Genomic DNA, 22,971 nt, shown 5'->3' with positions numbered 1-22,971 from the left:
TCGCAGCGCGTCGCGAAGAGCGGCATTTTAATTATGTCGGACGGCGAAACTCAGGGTTCGTTTTTAATGAAAACCAAAGGATTATGATATTTGTAATGAGAGTACTGAAGTACAATTCAATCAAAATATTTTTTCGAGTCAGTGCGGTAAATGCGTAGGCGTTTACTACGAGATAAATTACCTAGTAATCGGAATAATTTTGTCCATGGTTGCCCTAAACTTTTCCTGCGGTCAATCACTCCCCTTAGCAAGGTACATTTATCTCGTAAAATTTTCTTAGTTTTGTGGTTAAAATTCAGTGTCACAGTCGATGGTTAACTCCTTCCTGGCAAACATATTGTGAAAAGAAAAAAAAGGATCTGCCGCAGTCATAGCAAGAATGGTTAATGGTTATAAATACTTTATTGTATACCAGATTTAGGATTATTGGCTGCAACATTTAAATTTAAAGTGCTGGTGAAGCCTAAGGTGAGTATTATCCACTCTGAAAACGGCATGCCATTTATATTCATTCGAATATATATATATGGCCATTGCGATATGCTGTCCAGTTGGTGGCGTTCTATGTCCATGCATACATATTCGACGTCTTTTTAGTCTATTAATGCGCCAATAAAACCTTACGTTGTGCATTTTTTGTTGGTGTTGTTGCAATGCGCGGAATTGAAGTGATAGGGCTTTTTTTTCTATAAGCCCTATTACCTCTGTGGTTGCATCGTTAACTATTGCTATTGTGTCAGAGGGCCCTTCGGTAATAACGATACCACTCCTTCACTATGACCAGTCATGGTGAAGGAGCAGGGGCGGATCCAGGATTTCTTTCTGGAAGGGGCACAAGCAAGGCCGTTTCAAGGATTTTGTTCAGGGGGGGCACAAGGATACCTAGTCATACAAAACGAACGAAATGATAATGGGACGGTATTAAAAACCTAGCCCCCCCTGGTATGTTTTATCGCTCATTCTCGTTTATTTTATTAAATACCAACCTGTGACATCACACAATATATTTTTTTGGCCCTATCGACACGGTAGTCTATAAAATAATTAGTTTAACACCATTGACTGGAAATACCAAGGAGGTTGTATGTTTACATTACCAAGGAGGTTGTATGTGTACAACCTCCTTGGGAAATACAGTCATGGCATATTCACTGTCTTTGCATAATTGTTTTAAATAGCTTTGTGATGCGCAGTGAAACAGATAACGTAATGAACACTGTGACAGGGTCAGTTATCTACTGTGAGCTAATTTTATAATAACTCTTTGTCATGGTGCTTTCTTACTTTTACTTTGTATCACAACACGCGAGTCTGTACACCATCTTCTCAATCCTTGAGTAGGCTTTCGCGATGTGGTGATGATTCAGCATGGAAGTTTTTGGCTCTCTTTTCATTGGCAATGACTTTTTCATTGTCATAGTTGGGATTGTGATGTGGCCCACTCCATGTGTACTCAGCTACGGCCGAGAGGCGCAGTTGTGGGTTCCTTGTGGCTCTTTGGTAATACGGTAGTAAATCCAAAAACCTCCACTCTGATCCATCTTCTCAATCCTGTCAAGCATCTTGTGAGAAGCAGTTTCAATATTAAATTTAGATTCACTCTTGGTACATTCATGGTATGGTATATTCATAGGTATGGCACACTTTTTGTCATGTTTCTGATAATGGGCTATTTTCTCCGGAGGTGGCTTTTGCACACCACACTGCATGGTCATGGCCACTTAACTTGCTCACCAATTGGTGAGTCTAGTATGTTGGCCATTTAACCCTTAGGCTGCGGGAACGTTTTTAAACGTTCTGCATGGTGAGTGCGGGAAAAACGTTTTTCTACGTTTGACCAGATTTTCTTACCACTGGCAGACTTCCCTTAGGATTTTATTGCCATCCTTTCCGCGGTTGCTTGAACTCGACCTAACCTAGTGGCAGAGAGCACAAAGGTGTCTTTCGAGGACTGGATACCCTCACCACGGGGAGCGCTACCCAGATTATCCCTTCTTCAAGAGAGAGGTCTCTCTGCTCTCCGCGGCACATTCACGAAGAAAACAATTCCAATGAATCCTTACATTTCCTAGGAATTTTTTAATCTTGTCATTGTCCATTAGCCGGGGAAACTTATTTGAAAGCACTGGTTATTCTTTCTTATACTTTCGGTGGTGGGTCTGTCGCACCTGCGTAATTACCAAGGACATTTCTTTCCTTTGAGTATTATAATCTCGTTCTGGATTTCCCACCGAATGGGTTTCCCTTCGAATATCCCGTCTTTTCCACATGCTCTATTGATCTTTGCTCAGTTTTTCCAGAGTTTCGGTGGTACATATATGTTTGCTCCTAATCAAGTACCTACTCGAGTGACTACATTTTGTGAATCTCTTCATTTATTTTCACTATGGATAGTGAAAATTTGCCATCTCGGCCAAAAAGGAGAAAGGTTTCTCTCGTGGATGAAGTTCTCAATATTTTATTCTACTCTGATTGTAAGAGTGAGGACGGAAATTTTTCCGATGTGTCTGTGTCTACCAGGGATACTGAGACGGATGAGGATGATGCAAATGATTCCGGCGATGGTGGTCCATTATATTTGGCTGAAGACATTGAATCCGCATCATCTTCTTGGTCCAGGACTGATGATTTTACTCGTCAGATTTTCCAGTTCGACAGCTCCTCATCTGGTGTAATATCGGACCACCTTCATGAGAATGCCTATTAGAACCTATATTATCCATTATCTTCACCTACCGCATCCAAACATACGTTCCAAATGCTCCCCAAAGTTCAAATCGGCTGAAGTATGGTTGAAATGTTGAGGAATATGGTTAAAAATCAATGGATTTTTTTTACTGTTTGATATCAAATCGCTCATAAAAATATCATGCTCGCCAAATTTGAGGAAAAAAATTCATTTACATTCAATTTAGAAAAAGTAACGTTCAAATATTTTAATTCCAATTATGATTCTTAGAAAGGGCTCAATTGTATTCATGGTCTGTGGTCAGGGGGTAGGGTGGGTAGTCCCGGATTATGAGGGTCCACTACCTGCTAGACACACGCCCGGGGTCGACGGAAAAATATCTTCCCCGTTCATGTCCCGCACACAGTGGCAGAAAAATTTTGACGCTCCCGCAGCTAAAGGGTTAAATCATTTCTGCACACATATATTAGTAATACTTTGAAAATGGAAGAGTTTTTGTTTTCATTATGAAATTTATGTCACCATTGAATTTCAGAACTGAGATATAGGATACTAGCTATCCTGATGAGCCTATCACACCCTATCAAAGCATGGTTAATAAATTATCCAGATTTCTTTCATCCTTATTACATAGAATTTTCCAAAATTTATGAGAAATTAAGGGACATATGGTTGATGATATAATAATCATGTCTACATCTCAGAAAATCCAAGCGATTCAATGATGTGTAAATCTATGCTTTTCATTCCAATGGTGGGTGGAAAGAGGTTTGCTTGATTAATTTTCTGTTTTAATTTCAGATTCACTCAGGCCATGACCGGTGGGATTGCAATAATTAACAATATGAGGCGTTTACATTACCAAACAACGGTAAATGTGAAGAAATACCTTTGGTCATCCATCATATTCCATCATGGGTATGCAACTGAGGTGCACACTCAAGGAGTAAACTCTGAGATTCAACCATATGAAAAAGTTCCTGGGCCTAAACCTTTCCCTGTAATAGGGAATATGTGGCGATTCCTTCCTTTTATGGGTAATATTTTTTTTAAACATAACATAGTCAACAATTTCTAAAATAATTTTCAAGGCACCAAATTTCGAATACTATTATGAAGTATCTTTAATCATAGGAAATCATTGAGCGATGGTGTCAAAAGACAATACATATGGTATTTTTTGGCATTTGCTATGAATATTGTCAAATTTGAATATACCACAAGGCATATAAATATATCACTGAAAATAATTTTTGACGCTAGTGTGATTTCTAACATGCTAGTTTTTTTTCATTTGATCTTATTGTTTCAGCTAAATTTACCTCTACAGCCCTAGCAAAAAGTGGATATACCCAAGTTTGAAGTTGTTTCTCGGTAACTATTCAGTCATCTGTACTGAATTAAACTGGAAATGAAAGGGAATATATTAATGCGTTTGCTCAATAATATCAGAAATTCATCTTTTAGCAACAGTTTTTAGAGCTAATACTATTATTATAAAGTTCATGTATTTGTAAGAGTCCATTTATTCATTATATGAAACCTCAAAGTAGAGCTATCATTTTCTAAGCATGAAAAAATATACCTTATTTCATTATAGGCTGGATGAAAACATTTTTAATACAACTATAAATTTCTGATGTTAATGAGGAAATGTATAAATTTGTACATTAACTTATATGTACATATTTATTAATAAATGATATTTTGTTTTCACTTTAATTCATCAAAATTGATTTTGTAGATACAGGGATTTGACAGTTCACACTTAAGTATTTCAACTTTTTACAGAACATTAGGGGCTCATAATCACCAGCTTTCTTCCAAGTTTAGGGTGTAAATTGGTTTAAGTGTGGTGTGCTCAGCTCCTGAAGTGTTGATTGGCATGTTTCTTTCTGTCTCTGTATTTTATGGATAAAATTTTCTTTATAAAGCTTGTATCCAATCGAAAGCATGAATTCAAGCTTTCGACTGAATGTAAGCATATTTTTACATAAGCTTCTGCTTTGATGTTTGTGATGAGTGTAAGATTCTGTCTTCCTCAGCCAAATTTGTTGGCTTAGGAGACAATATGTAGTTACAAAAGCCATCTTGGTTCTGTATTCAGGAGGGCCTTTCAGGATGGCATTTAAAACTGATGTCTCCGTAATTTTTCTGGTGGATGTACCAAATTCACTCCCACAAATGCTCCCTGCTGCAATTTTAATGCAAATTCGAATTGCATTCATATCATTAAGTTGAAGATAGTTTTTTGATGAAGAAAGGCTATTGAAGGATTTCAGTTGCATATTTTATAGTTTGACTCTGAAAGTTCACTGCTAATCATCTTAGTTAATTTCTTATAGTCTTATAAGGGATGGATTGAGACCAATTGGGGGGGGAGGGTCCATCACACTCCACAGCATCTTGGTGGTATGCTATACTACTCAGCGATAATGTGTCTAAGGTCTGATATGTGTGGAAAAGTTTCTGTTAGAGATATTCATAATTTTTATAATTATTTTTTTAGTTGGTGAAATAAAAAATTTCATTGGGGAGCGTCCATAAGGATTGCCATTTTAAAATTTTTCTTGAAATTACAAGGAGCAACCAAACTCCCTTCCCATCCCCACAACCCTTTTCTACCGCTGCCAAGGAGAAGAAAATGCTTTCTGTCCTACGAGTAGCATAAGAATATTTTAAACCTCTCTGTACAGAGCTCTTTTTAGGGGAGGAATTGCCCACTTATTCTCGTCCCTCCGATTTGGGACCTAAATCAACGGGATGCCCAACCATTACCCTGGCCACTGGACTAGACCCTCTAACACTATCTTAGCATGAGTTCACACTTAACTTTTTGTGTTGCCAGTGTGGTTTTGAAACCAAATAATGCTTTTGATTTTCAATAATTTACACTTCTGTAAAGGCCTGGTTACACGGTGCATTAACCCGTATGGGTTAATGTTTAAATGTATGAACACGAGAATGAACGGAAAAATTCACCGTGTAACCATCCCAAAATGTACAAATGCATGAACGCATGAACGGAAAATAGAACATGTTCTAATTTCATTCATGCATTCGCACAAGTTGAACTCATAACAGAGCCACCTGGTGGCAACAAAAACTAAATGCCTCACGTTACGAGAAAATGTGTGAAAACTTGTGCGAACACATGTACCGTGTAACCGCTCAGTCATGCTCCTCATTCATGCAAACGTCCATGAATTCAGACATGCAAACAGACACGCATTCATACATTAGCCCGTACGGGTTAATTCACTGTGTAACCAGGCCTTAAGAAAATTAAAAGTTCTTAAGCATTGAAAAGTTTTTATATGGATTTCTGGCGTTGATAATAACAAAGTTAGTAAACACAAGGCACTAAGACTCTAACTCCAGAAGTCTATTAATAGTAATGCTAAAATTTCATTTTAAAATTGCTTACGCACATAATAGACAAAGAATTCATTTTAAAATATAAAAAAATGGAGTTTGCCACAAAATGTTTGTTTCCAAAAGCCATCGACAATATAACCACTTTACAATGGATTTCTTCAGTGAGTAGGATCATAAATGAGTGGGAGGGTTGGGGACAATTACCGATGAGTGGCACTGAGGTCTCGTCAATCTGGGTCTCTTTTAGGACCTGAATACCTACGACCATTGCTACCTCAGCAGTCACTTCCCTTGTGTTGGCTCTAGTGGATGTCCATTTGTTTGTGTTAAAAAATCCACGCAAGTTAGAGCTGATGTTAGGTCTTTAGCATGTGAAAATGCTTGTTGGCTACTGCTGACTTTCAGCCCGAAAGATTTAATCCACCACTGGGTCCTGTTTATCTTTGCTTTTGTCTTACATTCTCTCTTGATAACAGTGCATATCATTAGCATTTTCTTACATCTTTGGGATGCAATTTTTGACCCACTATATTTGTGCTGTGAATGTAACTGCTGGTGATATTTATAATGTCATTCATCAAGCAATGCTTCTTATTCTCTCTGACTCGTCAGTCTCTCTTCGATACCAACTGAGACCCAGGGGCGCAGCCAGGAATTAAGGCTGGGGCGGGGAGGGTTTAGGTGCAACTAATACTTTTGGGTGTGGAGGTATTGCATACCCACCAGGGTAGGCAGGAGTTGTGGGGGGCCTCCTCCAGAAAATTTTCAAGAATAATGGTTAAAAATTGCGAGTTTTACGGCTTCCTGAGGGATATTTGATTAATCCTAACTCTATTCTATAAGTGATACTGAACCAAATAAGGGTTTCATCCCCCAAAACCACTGCTGAGACCTTAACTGGATAATTGATTCAAATATCAGAAATACTGCCTCTTATATTGAAAATGAATATTATTGAAAATATATGGGGACACAGGAATTCATTATAAATGCCATCAAACGGAGAGCCTATAAACTTTAATGTGTGGCACTTTGCCGCAGGTGCAACTGCTGGAGAATTACGTTGACCGATGTGGCTGGAGAACCTGGAAGCTTGCATTCATGTTGACTTTTCATTATCCAAACATAGTATCTTCTAAGTTTGGGCATCAGCTCAATCTAATTAAAATTATGATTCCTGTCCTTCATTTTTTTAGTAATTCACTGTCATGAAATTAAAAAAAAATTAGCTTAACATAAAGTCCCAAAATTTTATAAGAAAGAATTAAAAAAAAACTTATTACTGGTGTTGACTTATGCTGTAGACTTTTATACATACCAAGTAAAAAATCTGTGATGGGGTACATGCATGCTTTATATTTTTAGAGTTCTTACCTACCTTATTTATCATGTCTTTTGCACTTTAGGAGAATATTATGGAAGGGAGATTCAAGAAATGCATCGAATGATTCACAAAAAATATGGAAACATAGCTCGCTTCCGTGGATTCACAGGGCCAGTAGATCTTGTATTCATCTTCCACCCAGATGATGTTGAGACAACTTTTCGAAACGAAGGTCAATGCCCTGTGCGGAGAGGATTGCAAGCTATGACCTATTACCGTAAATTTGTAAGGAAAGATTTCTATAAGAATGGAGGTGGTGTATTAGTAGAGTAAGAACAAATTTTAGCCCTCAGTTTTTAACATTGTAACATTCTGTGTTTGGTAGCATGTGACTTACATTAACCAATTCGCTGTTTCAGAGATGGAGAGAAATGGCTTCTGGCCCGCAGTAAGGCAAATCAACCAATGCTGCAGCCTAGGATATCAAAAAGATACATCCAACCCATTGGCAATGTTGCTCAGGAATTTATTGATCGGTAATGACGCTTATGTTTAATATTTGAAAAATGTTGCTCTAAGTTAGCATAGGCATCTTGCATTTCCCATGAATGTGATATATAGTTCTACTGCACGACTACAGTTCTCTACAGTTTTCCGAGTCAACTACCAACGACGTGCATGCGACAGTGTATGATGCGAAATTCAAAGTATTCGAGGTATTCGAGACGGTATCTTTAGTATAACTATTCGAGAATTCGAATATCGAATCCTTTCTAGTATTTGAGGTATTTGAGTATTCGGGGATACTATTCGCTCATCTCTAACTTTTATGCATGATATATATTAATTTATCTTATAGGCATTAATTATTAATATCCTGCTAATCCTTACGTGTCATCCCATATGTAGTCAAAAAAAGTATACATAAGTATCTAAGTTTTAGAATTACTTTGACGGAACACTGAAGTCCATTTCTGTGATCTAGATTTTCTTTAGCTGCTGCCTTCAAATTGGCACACTCCTGCATAGCACCATTATTTAATCAAATTCATGTTTTTTATAGGGACTTTTCCAATGTGCTGCCGCATATTGACGACATATTGGAAAAGTCTCCATTAAATAATCGGTATATGGCCTTCATTTCTTCACAGGAAAATGACATTTTTAAGAACACTAGGTAAAACACAAATATGTATGCACCCTACAAATGGATTAAGTCAAAGTCTTCAGTGTGGTGAGGCTCAAGGAATTAAATTCATTGTGATTATGATGATGGGTTGCCTTGGTTTTAATGAGTAACTTAATGATAAAAGATAAATAACTTCCCACGCATACTTATATTATTTTCAGGCTTTACAATCTTAAGGACAGCAAAGATGAAATGCCTGCTGACTTCATCAATGAGCTCTTCAAGTGGTCAATTGAGTGTGAGTAAATTTTAATGAAATGACTGTCTCAAGTATGAAATATTGAATGGTTTGAAAGCTGGACTGGTGATGTTCAGTAAACAATGGTAGAGATGGATTTTTCATGATGTAGTGAACTAGTTATGAATTTTTAGGATGATTTTTAAGCATATTAATTTTCTGACAGTGGATTTTCACTTCTGGGGCTTTCGTATTTACTTTATGTACAGCTATCTCAGTGAAAATGTTGAAAATTACGGGGACAGAGCTTGTCTCACTCCTTTCCTAATCGTTGCTTCTTTGTAGCTGTATTCAGATTTTCTTCATTGCTTCTTGGCTTTTATATAAATTGTGGATAATATTTTGGTAATTATCAAGCACCCCAATATATTTCTGGGTTGCAAGCATTGCTTTGCATCCAATCTACTGATATGTTACGCTGTTAAAATCTTGGCAATTTTTAAAGCCCAAACCCAAGGAACTATGTATGTAATTTCATCTGCCACTGATCAGGTTCAGAGGAAAAAATTCCATAAAGACAAGAATAATAATAAATGAGAGAACAATTGTATCAAAAGTACATGTCAACTTCATTTTACTTGTATTTTAAGGCATAAATATTTGAGATTCAATATAATAAGTATTTCAATAATGGCAATTAGCAACTAATATTGTCAAAAATGAACCTTAACCATACAAAAAACCAAGTAGATACAATGGTGATTGTGTCAGCACTGAAAACTATGTTAAGAATCTGCGTCAAAGATTTACTGATGTTACTCAGACGATAGTCAATTCAAGAAAGGAGGGCCTAGACACTTAAAGACAAAATGTACTGTGGTGGAAGGAGGGGAAATCCACCTTCAATGGAGGGGAGGTAATTTTGGAGGTGAGGTAACAGCCAGCCCCACACGCCAGTCAGCAGGGAAGACCTCCTTCTCCACAATCTTCTTGGTGGTGTCAGTTCCCAGGTAGGGTGATAGACGTTCAGCCAGGCAATTGGTAATAAAGGAGGGGAAAAACATGGTTGGATGAGGTCTTGGAGGGAGAGAGAGTTTTGATAGGTGAAAAGTGGATTAATTGTTTCTCCAAGCCGCAGATTAAGCCTCAGCTTCAACTTACCCCTGGATTTTCAAATCCAGGTATTTATCAGTGTGACTGCTATTTTAGTGATGAACTCCTGGTATGGCCGGTTTGGATGGCAGAGTTCGGCGACAGGGGGTTGGAGACAGGGGGCCCGAGACCTTAGGGGTCTGAGCCTTAGTGTCTCCAAGCCTTTGAGTCAAAGGCCTTTGCGAATTAGTCCCGTTATGCGAAAATCCTTAGCGTGAAAAGTCCTTTGTGGGAGAAGTTCTGTGGATAAGTTTGTAGGATATTCGGATGAATTTCTCGGGGGGTTTACCAAAAATTTTGGGGAGATGCACTAAAAAATGCCACATTACATGAGAAAACATTCGATTTAGAGAATTTATTAAGATCCATCATTCGTAAAGTGTGATACGTAAAGTTTAAGGAATTAGTTTATCTGCCATGTCCTAAAATGCAGAACTTGACATTTTTTTCATTGGATGTATTTACTAAGAAACATTTTTTTCCCTTACCATTTTGTTTTTCTATGTTGCAAGTATGTATCAAATATTTAGTACATAATGAGGTATCTTTGGCTAGTGTAAAAAAAACTCGACTCTCTGTTTCTAGCCATTGCTTTTGTGGCCTTGGATACACGACTTGGCTGTTTGGTACCGAACCTGCCAAAGGAATCAGAACCACAGAAGATGATTGATGCAGTGGGAACATTTTTTGAATGTTCTTTCTACTTGGAAATTGGTCCCCCCATCTGGAAGATATTTCCTACTCCAACATGGAAAAAATTTGTTCAAGAACTTGATATTTTCTTGGAGTGAGTATCGATATCATTGTTTACCATTAGATCTATTCACCCCATGTGAAATAATAAGATCTAAAAAATGTTTTAAATCGTAAAGTATATTGGTTTTTAACTGTTTTTGCTTTAAATATCATTGTATTATAAAACTTCGTTTTCTACCGAATTTGAAATCCTATCGTGATGGCATGGACTGATTTGTAGCAATTCATTTTAGCATTGACAGCTAATCAAAAAGATATTTGCAATCTTAACTGATGATTAAACCCCTGGAAAAAAAAGAATTGCATTTGTTTTGAAAGATGCAAATGAAACTGGTAATGCTGTAGAAGAATTGTTGCAAACAAGCCTATAATTTTATTCAATTTTGATATAAAGAGTTAATTATGCATCTTCCTTGCCATGAAAAACACTGGGAATTTTCTTTGCAAAAGTTGAGAGCAGAAATTGAAACATGTATGTATTATTGAACTTGAATAATATGTATTTTGTTACTGTTTTTTGTCTATGTAAAAAACAATTTTACAGTGTGATGAATGGTACTGAGTCCAGGTTATAAATTCAGCCCTACCACTGCACTTTCTAATTTGCAGAATCCTGCACTCTCCTCTTCTGGTCACCTTTATCATGGTAGTCTGTGGATTAGGTCTTAGCTTGAGCTACTGAAAGCGCAAAGACAATCATGGTATTTTAGAGAAGGGAAGTGCATTGTAGAGGAAAAAGGCTGAAGTTAGAAGGCTGTGATGATGGTCACTCATGACTTGTTTATTTACTTTGTGATGTTTGATTAATACCATATGATATTAGGTTTGATAGAAAAAACGACTTTAAATTCTTAGATACTGTTTATCAGTATGCGGTTGGCCAGTTCGGCAAGAACTCCATCTTATAGTTTTATCTGCTACCATTATATATTTTTAGTTTAGATAAAAAAGGAAAAAAATCTAATTACAGCACACTCCCGATTATCCGGGGTAATGATGGGGAGAGACGGCACGAATAAACGGAAAAAATGGATAACCCAAACTTTCACTTAAATGTCTATAACTCATGTAAAACAAACAATGTGTTATTAATTATGCATTTATTATGTTATTTTAGAGTGCTTCTCTGATTTATTGAGAGATTTCTTCACCACACCGCGATCTTTTAAGCGGCGATAACTAGTTTTACTCATATTATTAAGGCTCCATATAAGAACTGGTTTCGAAAACCATGCATTTGCGGCTGTGTGATCACGTATACAGAAAAGTGGTTTACATGAATGCTTCAAGACCACTGCATGAAAATGGAAACAACACTTTCAGGCACCATGCCACGTAGTCGCGTCTCACACAAGTTGCCCGGGTTGCAACTGCTGCGGGATGTGTATCTGTGATCCCGGAGCGCGAGCGTGCTCTGTAAGGCTTGGGAAACAGGAACAAGAAGTGAATGCAGCTAGCGCATGATTGCTTCTGTTTTTGGATGGGGATTTCAATGGAAATAATAAGCACGGTGTATTCTAGTATTCAAATGCAGTAATTCCGGTGTTTTTGCATCAATTTAATCAATCAATCAATTTAGCGAGAGTGAAAATTATGCACAGATATACGTCGGGCGGATAATCGGGAGTCTGCTGTACTAAGATCAAATAAATTAGGTGATGATCAGTAGTGAATTGAGGGTGGGAAGGGGGTGGTGCTTAGAAGAGGGGACTGCCAGCCCACAATTTCTGGAAAAATTGAAGATAGCAAACTTTTAGGTGGCTCTCCAATGTAATTTTTATTACAGCATCTTAAAAAAAACTGTTTAAAAGTAATCGATGAATATATGAAAGCCACTACTCATATTAGACCTAAATCACTCGCTGAGAGGTATTGCATACCACCAAGGTGCCATGGAAAGTGATAAACCACTCCCCCCCAAAAAAATGACCAGTTTCTCACCAATTTTTTACTTTGTCTTCAGGGATATTGATGAATTCCATCGATAATTGATGTTGTGAGTTTGTATGCTTGTTTTATATTTGCCATTATTTCTATTGTTGATTATTTCTCTAAATATCTGTTTCCTCCAATTCTCTGTTCCTAAAACTTTGCATTCCTCCCTAACATAGAATTAATAGCAGAATTGAATTTTAGAATATCAAACCGTTATGTCGAGGAAGCTGTGGAAAGACTGAGGAAACGAGGGCCCGAAGGCACCAGTGACGCTGAACCCAGTGTTCTTGAGAGGTTATTGGCCCGTGGAGATCCTGAGTTTGCCAGTATAATGGCTCAAGACATGCTGTTTGGTGGAGTTGATACTGTGAGAAAAATTCCTTCTCTTTTGTATTCGAACACTTCTCATGCATGTATTTGGTTTCTTACTCTTGGCACTTGCAGTTCAAGCATTGCTCAAAGCTTATTCTACCTAGATGATCTTTTTGGCATCACATATGTAAGGGATGCAGCTTATTTTTGAACAAATTCACCATGAAATCATTTATTCAGACTCGGTTTCATTCTCAAATGATGTTATTATTGTCACAATTTGTAATGGTTCAGACCCCATTATGAAGTGCATTTTACTCGGCGCATTTATTCCCTACCATTTACCCGCTCCATTCCACAGAACTTTCCCAAACCCCCTCCCAGACCACGGCCCGTGGAGAAAAGCGTGAATGAGTAAGTGGGGATGAATGTGGTTATGCCGATTATGTAAGGTTGTGTGTGAGTGTGTGTGGGAGGAGGGGAACTCGGGTTTTTCCCATGAATGGCGTGTTCCTCCTCCCTTTTCCTTGTGCGTTACCCCATCCCAAGTTGGGGGGATTATAAAAAGGTGGTTCTCGTAGAAGAAGCAAGATAATTTTGAAGTGAATGTCGGGCGGAGCCCATGCCCGAATTTGGGTGCGACACACGGCAGAGAAGACGAGGGGCCTAACAGATCACGAGACTGATTGGTCTGAAATAAGAGACCCCCCATGTCCGAAGGAGCAAGGACCAGCTGAAGAGGACGCATTACCTCCGTTCCGGATGCAGCTTCCTCCAACAAGGGAGAAAGGAGTGCAGTAAATGGAACGAGAGTTTGTTGGATCCAATCTGGTCTAACCTCGGACAGCGATAAAGTAAGATCGCAACTATACCCCCCCCCCCCCCAAAAGCCCCCTCTTGTCTTCTGCCAAGTGTCAATACAGACAGTCACGAAACGCACCCGTTACTCAGTGAAAGTGAAATTAATCACCAAAGTAAAATTAACATTCGCACCAAAATTAACATTCGTTGGGATGGACTTTCATTTACCTCCCCCGTCAAGAAATAATTGAAAAGTGTATCATTATTTACGTGTTCACAACCGAACTATATTTTGTTGTTATCATTTGCTATTCCGATTTTCATCTTGAAAATCAAGTCATATTGTTATGTTTTTTTTTAATCATTGATGTTTCATAAATTGCTCTCACCAATTCATACTTCACTAGTGTATAAGAGGGTTTCTTTTGTTTTGTCATATGCAACCTTATTGTTTGAATTATATTTTGTTTCGCTGAAAGTGTTGAGTAAGTGTTTTGTTTTAATTCCTTCACGGGTCACCTCAAGGAAAATATCCCTCGCCCTTCCTTTCGCCCCGTCCGTTTTCCTTCCGTAAATGCGTGTTGGACGAGTGCATCAGCGCCCGAACGTCACCCATCAGGTTGAATCGGGAACCCCCCACCTGCAATTATTTCCAAAGAAGGGGAATATTTTTAATTTATGTGAATTGCATGAAGAGAGTGGCATAGGTTTGTCCCGTAGGTCCCATGCGGGAGGGATCCACGCGGATTTATATATTTTCTTTTGTTTTTTGTGCGACATCTCCCCCCGGTTCTATTTTGGTATCCGGGCGAGCCAGGGGTAGGATGCCACAAATTATTGAAACCAAATTCTATTTATTAGATTTCCCACCCTCAAGACCCAAATGTTATTGAGGCTTTGAAGGTGCCAGTATTTTCTTGCTTTCAATTGAGTATGTGTGGGTGAGTTATTTCGATAAAATTTACTGTTGTATGTGGTTTCAAATGGTTTTCATGAAAGTTTCCAACTGATTTTTAGGATAGTTAATTTTTATTTTTACATTATTTTTGCATTGCTTTCTCATTGATGCCTATGAATGCACAGCCATTTGCTCTTTACATGGTGATGTCTAATTGCAAACAACTTAAATGATTAAAGTTAAAATACTGAACTTACATTAAATTTAAAATACTGAACTTGCATTAAAGCAATATTCAAAACAGTGAAAATATGATTATGGGGATGGCATCATCCACAAATCCCAATAAGTGGCAGTCATCCCCTTTCCTCTCAATATGGGACCCCCACTACTTCTGGGAGGTTACCTGCCAAGCCCCCAACCTAGCCCCTCCCCCTGAACCTATCCTAGATCCACCTCTGTGTATTAAGTAGAATATTGTTACATTCAAGATCAATCGACTCTGACTCAATTTTACCATTGAACTAGGCACATTCATCCATTTTTTTAAGTCAAAGTTAACGGTGGGATGGTTGCCTCCTCTTCCTCCCCCCCTGAATTTGCCCTAAGGTTTTTAATGCCACTCAATGAATGAAAACAGTAAAACTATCATTACATTTATGTTTCGAGTGTTTAAAAAGATAAAAGACCTGATCATTTTCGTATAAATTACATTTCTCTTTTTTTTTTAGACTTCATATTCAATTGGTATGGCTATGTATCAGTTGTCCAAAAATCAAGAAAAACAGGAAATTCTATTCCAAGAGGTAAAGCGTTTTCTTCCTGAAAAGGGAAGTGAAATCACGGAGCAAAATTTGGAAGAAATGAAATTTTTAAGGGCCTGTCTGAAGGAGAGTGCCAGGTGAGTTGGTTACCTGTATTTCGAAAAACACATACATACATGTATAAACTGAACTTGCTGGAAAATCTTACTTGAATAGAAGCAAAGTTATTCATGCCTCAAATTTTGTAGATTTTTAGTTATTTTTTTTAAGATTAATTAGTGTCAAAACTCCACCTTTGAACTTACTCCAAAGAATTTATTTTGAATACGCCATCATCCAAGTATGTATTCATAAAAGGTATGTCACTTTGTTTGAAAGTGCTAGAAATTTTTTTTCATGTAAAAAAGGAATTACAAGGGTGTAAATAAGTGTTGTTACAAATGAATTATCTCTAGAAAAATCAACTGCCTTCTCTTCCTGGAGTTAATTTTCATGTGTACATTGTTTTTTGTTTGCTATCAAACTTTAAACTGGAGGCTTAATAATTTTGTTTCTGACGGCGAGTTAGTGGAAATATTTATTTTTCTTTATTCATAGCTTACGCTCATTATGCTAGCCCATTTCCTGAAAATTTCTCTATGGTTATGGTACTCTTGCTATGGATTCAGCCTATTCTTTTAACCTTGTGTTATCTTACGAGGGCTCTCCAGAAATTAATTGATGGTTTGAAATAAAAAAAAATAAACAAAGTGAAAATAATTTTTATAATGTACATTTTGAAGTTAAACTCTTTGGCTATTTTTATCCATACTCGCCATTTAAATTAAGGCATTTACTATAACGTGGTACAAGTTTTTGAAATACCCTCTGCAGAATTTTGTCGCGAGTGAGTTCAAACACTGGCTTAGGTATATGTACTGGCATGTAGTTCATTGTCAGTGTGAAATCATTTTGTAGTGAGCCACTTATTGATATCTGGGAACAGGTGGTAGTCCCTTAATGCTAAATGCGGGCTGTATGGCGGATGGTTGAAAACTTTCCATCCAAAACCATCCAAGAGGTCTTGGGTTCAATTGGCTGTGTGTGGACAAGTGTTGTCGTGGAAAAACAAAACTTACTTTGCTGAGTTTTCCCTGATGCCTGTTTTGTATTGCATGTGTTAGTTAACAATTATCTGAGTGATTATTCCTTGACTGTACACATCGCAAATCTGGCGATAAATTTTAATGGATTTGTTAACTTTTGCCTACAAAAACCTTGTCAGAGGTAGCACTTAACAACTGGCAGGATTTTCAAATGCAGCAGTATTTTTAACACTCCACTGTGTACAAATTATGATAAGCACGATGCTCAAGATACCCTGGCTGGTTTTGTACAGAGTGTAAAAACACTTTGATGTCAAGATAGAGGTGCTACTCCCGCCCACTGCCGCGCCATGACAAAACGTCTGTTACTTTTTGGACAGCCCTTGTAATTCTATTTACTGTACGTTTGTGAATGTATATGTAGCTGTTTGCATTATTTATTTTTATCTAACTACCTGATAATATTTTGGCATGAGTGGAATATCAATCTATGAATTTGATCATATCTGGAATCAGTGTCTTTGATAGGATATGATTGAAACTTCTTATAACTGTTCCATGTTTACCAAAATTTTATCTTAACAAGTGAACTAGAAATTTACCAAGAGCTGTTTTCATATTCTATAGGTTATCGCCAATTATATCAGGAAATCTTAGATTTACAACAAAGGAGATTGTGCTGTCCAGTTATAGAATCCCGAAGGGGGTAAGTGAACTTCTCCCTCTTCTTCTTTGTTACCCCAAAGCAGAACATAAAAGCCATGGCAAGACTTTGAGGTGGAATGAAATTGAGGATGTACATATTTAACGATATATTATGTATTTTGAAGTTTCCGCCATAATAATTTGGGCTGGTCCATATGTTTCTTCTCCTCTGCATAAATAGCAAAAGTTAGGACATTGTCATTAGTAATTGATGGTTTGCCGTCATTAAGGGCATTAAAAACAGCACTGAATATGAATCCTGTCTCTTGTCTTTCAAAAAGAGTGGGGGTATGAGTTGAGCATTGGGAAAGAAAGTATAGAAATTATTGGCACAGATAAATTTTCAATAGACCAAGGGCAGAGAATTAGTAGCTTATTAGTGTATTAGTTGTGAAATTCATAATAATTTGAGGTTCAGATAGCCAGACTATTGTCATGTAAAATGAGACATCTGCTAAGCAATCCTATGCAAGGAAAGCAAACATATGTACTCTTTTTACAAGGAGAGATGAATAGATTTACCGTCAGACTGGATGATGAGAATTCCTATGAGTGTTTCATTAGAATGTCAGTAAAAGTTATTACCAGAGAAACAATGCTCTTTAACTTGCAGTGATTAATGAAGCATTTTTGAAAGAACATGTTCCTCCTTGGAATTTTTGTTAAAGTGTAATGTTTTTTGGAAAACAAGCAGTTTATTGAGCCTTTTTGTATGAATATTGTGTATTCTACCATTTTCTCCCAACAGATTGGTGTTCTTATGCCATTTACCATCTCAACTCATTCAGAAGAATTCTTCCCTCAACATGGAAGATATATCCCAGAAAGGTGGTTAAAGGTAAAGCCTGGCAAAGGAATGGCTGGAAATGCAGATGACTTTGAAATAGTTAAAAAAGGAAAGCAACATCCTTTTGCTTTTTTGCCTTTTGGATTTGGGCCGAGAAGTTGCATAGGAAGAAGATTTGCTGATCTGGAAATGGAAATTCTTCTTGCCAAGGTACGATTCATTATTTTCATTAATAATGTTGTTGGTTAATGTCAGTTAATTTTCAAAAAAGAATTGGGGAAAGTTAAAATATAAATAGTATGTCTTTACGAATTATTTCAATGCATTCTAAGTTTAACACATACAAATGGTTTCATCTCATGCTGTTGCTCTAGATTCTAACAGTCCCTATTGTACTTGTGGCCCTTTTGGCACAAGTTCCTGTTATTTTAGAGTAACAAAATTGAATAGAAACTTCCTTTAGATCACTTTTAGACTAGGACAACATAGTCTTTACTAATTTTGAAAAAATAAGGCCGGCCCAGTGGGGCGTAGCTATGGGGAAGGAGGATAGTTCCCCCCAAAACCTTAGAAAAATAGAAAAAATAAAAAATATTGTCTAATTTTGGCATATAATAACAGCATATGCTCAGAGTTAAATTTTAAATGCCAAAATGATGTAAAACGTATTTCCCGGATTGTCGTTTTTCAAAGATTTTCCCAGACACCCTGGAGCCTTGGAGGAGGGGGGTAGTCCCCTAGGGTCCCCCATCCTTTCCCAAAGTGTATCTCTAGTTATGTCACTGGGCTGGCCTAATGAATATGTAATATATGGCTGCCTTGGTTAATAGACCTTGTGCTATCGATTGATTGATTGCATTGAATGGGAATGATTTTGAGACAAAGTGTTTATATCTCTCAGAGAAATGTTTGATTTGTTTTGTGAGCCTCAATTGACAAAAGCCTCTGATAAGAAAAGTCAATCTGTTGGTATCTACTCTGCTTGAGTTAATGAGCCAACCAAAGTCTGCTGGTAGTCAGTGAGAACCATTTTAATACCAATGTAGCCTGTAGGCTGATGTCAATTGGCAAAAATTCAATATTCACCCCTCGATGGCTGAGACCATCCTTCCTTTCCTTTCCTAATTGTTTGTCTTCCCTCCTTTCCCTGAGCGCACATTGAACTTTGGCAATGGGACTCCACCAGATCTACGTAGGGGGTGTCCCTTTATTACATGAGGTGATTTTGGCGATTTTTGGACCCCTCTTCCTCCCCCATTAGTGAGATATTGTGAGATTTGACTTAATCCCTTCCCCCCTCCCTCTAATCTCTTGTGAGATTGTTCAAAATGTGTATTTTCAGTATGAATATATTAATACATGCTTCATTGCTATGAATTTATTATAAAGAGCAAAATGTATAATTATTTTTATTTAAGATTACTTAACTCTATTAGTTAGCTATTAATTAAAAATTATTAGTTAACACTATTAATTAACAACATTAGCTAACTAGTATGTATTTAAAATTACCAAGATTTCAGTTTAGAATCACATTTTACCCTGTTTCTTGCGGAAAAAAAACTACATGTGACTTGCCTCGACCCTCAACGTGAGGTGAGAATCGGCTTGATCCCCTATCCCCACAAAATGCCTCACGTAATTAATGGATGCCCCCTTACCCAAGATCAAATGAATGCATCATTATGGATATTCCACGAAACCAAATTTATGTTTCTTGGGTTTATGCTAACAATAAGTGAAGTGAACTGTCAGTTTTATACAATCTGAACATGCTGAAAGTCATTTATTTATTCATGATGAATTGATGATGCTTCCTTTTTTGTTTCCTAACAGATAGTGCGAAACTTTAAAATCGAGTACAACTATGGTGAAATGAAGTTCCGGAGTGGGTTCTTAAACACACCAAAAGATCCTCTTCGGTTTAAACTGGTTAATAGGAAGGAATAACCAGTAATGCATCTGTCTTTTGTATCCTGTGCTGGTGTTGGACTTTTTTTTTTTTAATTTACCTTCATCACTCCAAAAACAGCCCATTTAAGGTCTTTACATCGGGGGAAATAATGTGTAACAACTTTGGACTAACACACACAACCATGCCCTAGGTTGGGGTATCATACCAATGCGGGACTCAAGCCTGTGACCGAGGCGAGGACTTTACTCCGCCGCATCCATTTAATGCAGTATTTGAAATGTACAACATAATTAATGGGAAGAGTGGGAATCGTGGTGCAATTTTATTACCCTTTCCTGAAATATTATTTTTAATTTAAGTATTTATGAATTCTGCCAGACAACAGATTGAAATATGAGAATGAATGTTATCTATCCTTACAAGGAAGTCCCTCAAGTATCATCTCCATATCTTGTTCAAATTTTGCTTGGTGATTGGAAATGGATGCCCATGATGTGTAGTATTTGCTTTGGGTGCCAACACTAAATACTTTTCAAGATATTAGGGAAAGAAAGTAACAGGAAACGGCATAATTTATGCAATCCACAGCACACCAATAGACCCTTATACCTCGTTGCAAGGACGAAGAGCACTGGCCTATTGTTGTTCTGTGGGTTGCATATTGTTAGTTTTCCTGGTACTTTCCATCCCTAATATTTCGGAAAGTATCGCGCATTGGCAGGCAAAACAAAAACTACACCTCATGAGTATCCATTTTCTATCACCTTGCAAAATTTGAACAATATCTGATGGTGACACTTAAGGGACTTTCCTTGTTAATCCAAGTTAGTCATAACAGTGGCACAGTGAGGGTGGGTTTTGGGATATAAAACTCCCCCCAGAACTCAGAGAAATTTTAAAATTTTATCCATTTCTCTTAATTGGATAAATATTACTTATAGAATAGTGTAAGGATCAATAAAATATCCCTCAGAAAACTCACTGTTTATCTTAAAAAATTTCTGGGGGAGTGCACCCACATCTCTTGTATTCCATACCCACAGAGTTAGTTGCACCTAAAACCCCCCACCCCTGCCTTAATTCCTAGCTGAATGCCTGAGTTATAATATGTACTTTTTTGATTAATGTTAATATTTGATTTGATATTTTTTGATTTATATTCTTAAAATTATAGATTGGAAATTTTATATTAATCCGATTGCTTGCTGAAAATATATTACTATTCGTTCATGTTATTTACTTTACATGGAATGCATTGATTCTTCATCACATGATGAAATGTTGATTTTATAATTATGTATATACTAATGTGATTAAATCAGTATTCAAATAAAAAGAAACTGTAGGAGAACCATTGTAATCAAGGCACCCCTTGCTGTAAGTGATTTTTTATGCTATCAGAGGCACAAGTGCAAATATATAGTACCCTCTGAAGAAATCCACTGTGAAAGAGTATATAAATATTTACCTGAATCTCCCATTTACTGGTCAGTTATCCTACTCTGAGTGCAAAAATTGCTCTGAGGAGCAATTCCTAACAGGTGTTCCACTACTACCAAGCCCTCTTTTTCTTCTGCAAAATTTTTTCCTGTGCGGACTATTCACCTTTCAAGTGCACATGCATGTTACTCTGTAAAGGTATGCCATTGGCTAGTCTGGTTATTCCTTGAATAACGGTACTCGGAAGTTTTCAGCTAAAGGCCCTCATGATGCCAAACCGTCCTTGCTCGTAATTTTTCCTAAAAAGCTCAAAATAAATCTAATTATAATTAACTGCAATTGTTAACTATAATAATTTTAATGTGTGACATTGTGTACCTGAAATGATGAATAAATTTATATGATGTTACTCAAATATTTGAATTATTCACACAAATTTAACCACTGTGATCCCTAAATTATGTAGAACACACTATGTATTATAATTGCAAAGTCTGCTTTTATGCTTAGGTATAAATATTAACAAAGATTTCTCATGGGGGTATGCGAGACATTAATCAGAATTATTCCTAATTCAGAACGGTTGATTCAGATTGGTCAGCAATGGTATTGTAATTTTTGCATTTGAAAATGTTCATACTGATGACTATGTGAGGCCTCATTGTGAGACTTGGGGGTGAAGAATTTCAAAAAGAATAAATTATGATGGCATTGCAACCCAGTGGCACAGCAAGGGGGGTTTTGGGGGATAAAACCCCCAAAAGCTCAGAATTTTTTTTTATAAAAATATTTTAATGTGACAAATTTTGTAACTAATATTAGTGGGACGGATGCCAAACAAATAAAACATCAAACTATTCACACAGCTGTAAATCACCATTTTGAACCATTTATCTTAAAAAATTTCTGTGGAGGGCCCCTGCCCCTCCCGCTAACCCTGCAGACACCCAGTATTAGTAGTGCCTAAAACCCCCCTTGCCTTAATTCCTTGCTGCACCCCTATTGCAACCAATCGGGATTAACTAATTGGAATGAAAACGGATGGGAATAATTCAATCAGTGTCAACTTATGTACCTATGTCTTTAGGTTTACGTACAATATGCTGTAAATCAATGACTACCATTATTGTAGGGATAGATGCTGATATCACTTGATAATCTCACTTCAGATTCCAATGAACAAGACAGAATCAAGAGAAAACAGTGAAATTACCATCAACCCCTGTGTTATGCAGTGGTGTAGCCACGAGGGGGTTTCCGGATTACATCCCCCCTTGAGCCTTTAAAAGAGGCGACAAAAACGTGTAAGAGGTCTCAATAATAAATATTCGTGCAACATTATTGTTTTCGAGTAATAAAAATCACATTTCCAGCATCAAAAATACCAAAATTTTTACAATCCTCGGACCACCCTCTGCCGTGGGGTGTTTTCCATAAATCCCCGCAAAGGTCCCGAAATACGTACCCCCCCCCCCCCCACCGGTATCCAAATCCTGGCTACGCTACTGGTGGCATGTAACAGAGAATATTTCAGTGCCCTTGTAATTTTGGTGCGCAAGGGAATATAATATGGTCATATTTCATGCCTCAAACAGCTTGTACAAGAATCGAGGAAAGGGAAAATTGGAACAGTTCGTATAACATAGACTAATTAGTGTTAGTG

At 37.2% G+C, this 22,971-nt stretch overlaps 1 protein-coding gene across 1 annotated transcript; it reads left to right on the top strand.

Moving 5' to 3' along the window:
• The first annotated feature begins 11 nt into the window (after window positions 1-11).
• LOC124168957 (probable cytochrome P450 301a1, mitochondrial) lies at window positions 12-21,723 on the top strand. The gene is made up of 11 exons (XM_046547378.1): window positions 12-468; window positions 3,491-3,726; window positions 7,474-7,720; window positions 7,811-7,927; window positions 8,742-8,818; window positions 10,496-10,697; window positions 12,803-12,968; window positions 15,344-15,513; window positions 17,089-17,167; window positions 17,915-18,163; window positions 19,790-21,723. The coding sequence occupies exons 2-11, from the start codon at window positions 3,504-3,506 to the stop codon at window positions 19,901-19,903; spliced, it is 1,644 nt and encodes a 547-aa protein (XP_046403334.1). The 5' UTR covers window positions 12-468; window positions 3,491-3,503; the 3' UTR covers window positions 19,904-21,723.
• The last annotated feature ends 1,248 nt before the right edge of the window (window positions 21,724-22,971 follow it).

This window comes from Ischnura elegans, chromosome 1, assembly GCF_921293095.1.
Source record: "Ischnura elegans chromosome 1, ioIscEleg1.1, whole genome shotgun sequence".
Taxonomy (NCBI): Eukaryota; Metazoa; Arthropoda; class Insecta; order Odonata; family Coenagrionidae; genus Ischnura; species Ischnura elegans.
Note: the sequence above shows the minus strand (reverse complement) of the source record. Positions and strands in the feature narration are given on the sequence as shown.